Source organism: Fonticula alba, assembly GCF_000388065.1.
Source record: "Fonticula alba strain ATCC 38817 unplaced genomic scaffold supercont2.2, whole genome shotgun sequence".
NCBI classification, from domain to species: Eukaryota; order Rotosphaerida; family Fonticulaceae; genus Fonticula; species Fonticula alba.
This window is the reverse complement of record NW_009242972.1, coordinates 3,857,394-3,859,679: the sequence shown is the minus strand read 5'-3', so window position 1 is coordinate 3,859,679 and position 2,286 is coordinate 3,857,394. Positions and strand designations below refer to the sequence as shown.

At 63.8% G+C, this 2,286-nt stretch overlaps 1 protein-coding gene across 1 annotated transcript in view; it reads left to right on the top strand.

The window, feature by feature from the left end:
- Window positions 1–384: 384 nt before the first annotated feature.
- H696_01800 (hypothetical protein) overlaps window positions 385–2,286 on the top strand; it is a gene marked incomplete at both ends in the record, with an annotated part of 2,216 nt that continues 314 nt past the window's right edge. The window contains 8 exons of the mRNA XM_009495707.1: window positions 385–552; window positions 697–784; window positions 892–943; window positions 1,057–1,102; window positions 1,253–1,336; window positions 1,579–1,811; window positions 1,939–2,055; window positions 2,164–2,264. Of these exons, the coding sequence (XP_009493982.1) occupies window positions 385–552; window positions 697–784; window positions 892–943; window positions 1,057–1,102; window positions 1,253–1,336; window positions 1,579–1,811; window positions 1,939–2,055; window positions 2,164–2,264 (889 nt within the window). The remainder of the gene's footprint in view (window positions 553–696; window positions 785–891; window positions 944–1,056; window positions 1,103–1,252; window positions 1,337–1,578; window positions 1,812–1,938; window positions 2,056–2,163; window positions 2,265–2,286) is intronic.

The following is a 2,286-nucleotide window of genomic DNA, read 5'->3' as shown; positions in this document are numbered from 1 at the left end:
TCCTGTCTCCCCGGCCCTCCTCGCACGCACAAACATCGCGGGGTCCTTTCCCCTCTTTTCCTGTCCTTGAGAATAAATACAAATACCCCCCCCCCCCCACGGCCACCGCATTCCTGCCTCATGACCCCGGGCGCGTGATGAACACAAAATTCGCTGTTTTTCCGCGGCCCCCTCGATGGCCTGGCCAAGACACACTCCGTTGGGATCTACAGTGGTCGGCGCATCTTTTCAGCCGCCCGACACAGTCACTGGTCGGGTTGCCTCCCAATCTGCTGTGCCTGGCTCCCGTCCCCTCCCCCAACCCTCTTCCCGTCCCGTCGCCGCCCCTCAGTCTCCGCCGCCCTCTCCTCCGCCCTCCGCCCTCCGCCCTCCCCCCCCCCTATCATGGCCAAGAACCTGTCATCCCCAGCCTCGGCCTCGGCCTGGGGGAAGATCGAGCCTGCGGTCGCCCTGGCCAGCTACTTCATCATTTCCATCCTGATGACCCTGTTGAACAAGTTGGTCGTCGCGCGCTATGTTCACGGCTTCCACCTCACGCTCCTGGCGACGCAGGTCCGCCATCGGCCCTCTTGGCGCCCTCTTCTCGCTCCCCCCCCCCCCCCCCCCCCCCCCCCCCCCCCCCCCCCCCCCCCCCCCCCCCCCCCCCCCCCCGTCCGTATCGCCTGCTCACCCCGTCTCCCCCGTCTCGGTCTGTAGAACTTCACCTGCACGGTGCTCCTCCTACTGGCCAAGTTCTTCGGCATTGTCAACTTCCGCAGCCTGACCATGACTCATGTCAAACTCTGTGCGTACTTGATTCCCACCACTGCCCCGCCAGGCTGCCCTCAAAAGTGTCTGACTCTCGTCTCCATATCTCCCCCCACCCCCTGCTCCCCATCCTCCGCCCCCTAGGGATGCCCCTGGTCTTGCTTGTGGTGATTATGCTTTACACAGGCACCAAGAGGTGTGCAATCGCCACTCCCAGATCCGCCCCATGCATTCACATGTGCACATGGCTCCCTCCCTCTCGCTCCCTCCGCCTCTCCGCTAACTCGTCACACCTTCCCCCTGCCCCAGCCTCCAGCATCTGAGCATCCATGTCTTCACCATCTTCAAGAACCTGGTACGAAGAGTCATCCGCTGCCCTCTCCCCTCCTTCCCCATCTCTCCCTCTGTCTCCCCCGTTCCTTGATTGTCCACTTCCCCGCTGACCTTTCCATCTCTCTCTCTCTCTCTCTACCGCCCTCCGGGCTCCACTTTTCATCCAATCCAGGCCATCATCTTCGTGGCCTACGGCGAGAAGGTCATTTTCCGCTCGAAGGTCACCCCGATGATGTTGGTTAGCTTTGCTCTGATGGTGCGCCTCCCTCATGTCTCCGATGGCCACTCGCACCCACTGACCCCCCCCGAGCCGCCGTTATCCGGGCGCTTCCCCGGGTCCGCCAGCTCCAACGGCCGTGCTTCCCCGGCGCCCGGCCCGCCCCAGGGACCAGATCTCAAGAGCCCTCCCAGGCAGGGGCCGATCATCAGCATTATTAGCATCAAGCACCCCCCCCCCCCCCCCCCCCCCCCCCCCCCCCCCCCTCCGCCCATACCTAGGTGTTTTCTGCGATCGCCGCTGCCGGTACCGACCTGACCTTCGATCTGGTCGGCTACTCGTGGATGATTTCCAATGGGCTGGCGTCGGCCGTGTACACGCTCTCCCTGCGGTCGATCATCACCCGGGTTCGCTTTGCGGACCTGGACTCGGTGTTCTACAACAACATGCTCTCCTGGCCGGTGATGGCCACCGGTGGTCTGCTGCTTGAGTTCCCGGCCGTCGTGGAGTTCTTGTACGCGCCTCGCCCTACCTACCGTCCCCACATGCCAAGATGCCAGCCCTCCCCCATTCTCACGCTCCTCTTTCCACGCACACACACACTCCTGTTGCTGCTGCTGCTGCTTTCACGCTACCCACAGCAAGCGCCCGGACTGGGGCCTTGGCCTCTTCTGGATCATCACCAGTGGTGCCATGTCCTTTTTCATTGGCTACTGCTCGATCTGGTGCATCCGCTGTACCTCCTCGACAACGCACAGGTACAATCGGCTGCCCTTTTCCCTGCATGGGGTCTTCATCTTGCTGCTCCTGCCTGCCTCAAAGCCGGATCGCCTCGCCTCACACGCCCCCCCCCCCCCCCCCGACAGCATGGCTGGCGCTCTGAACAAGCTCCCGCCCCCCCCTCCCCCCCCCCTGATCTTCGATCGTGATGCCGTCACCGTTGGCACCGTACTGTCCATCATCCTTGGTGCGCCCCAGACCACCGCTCC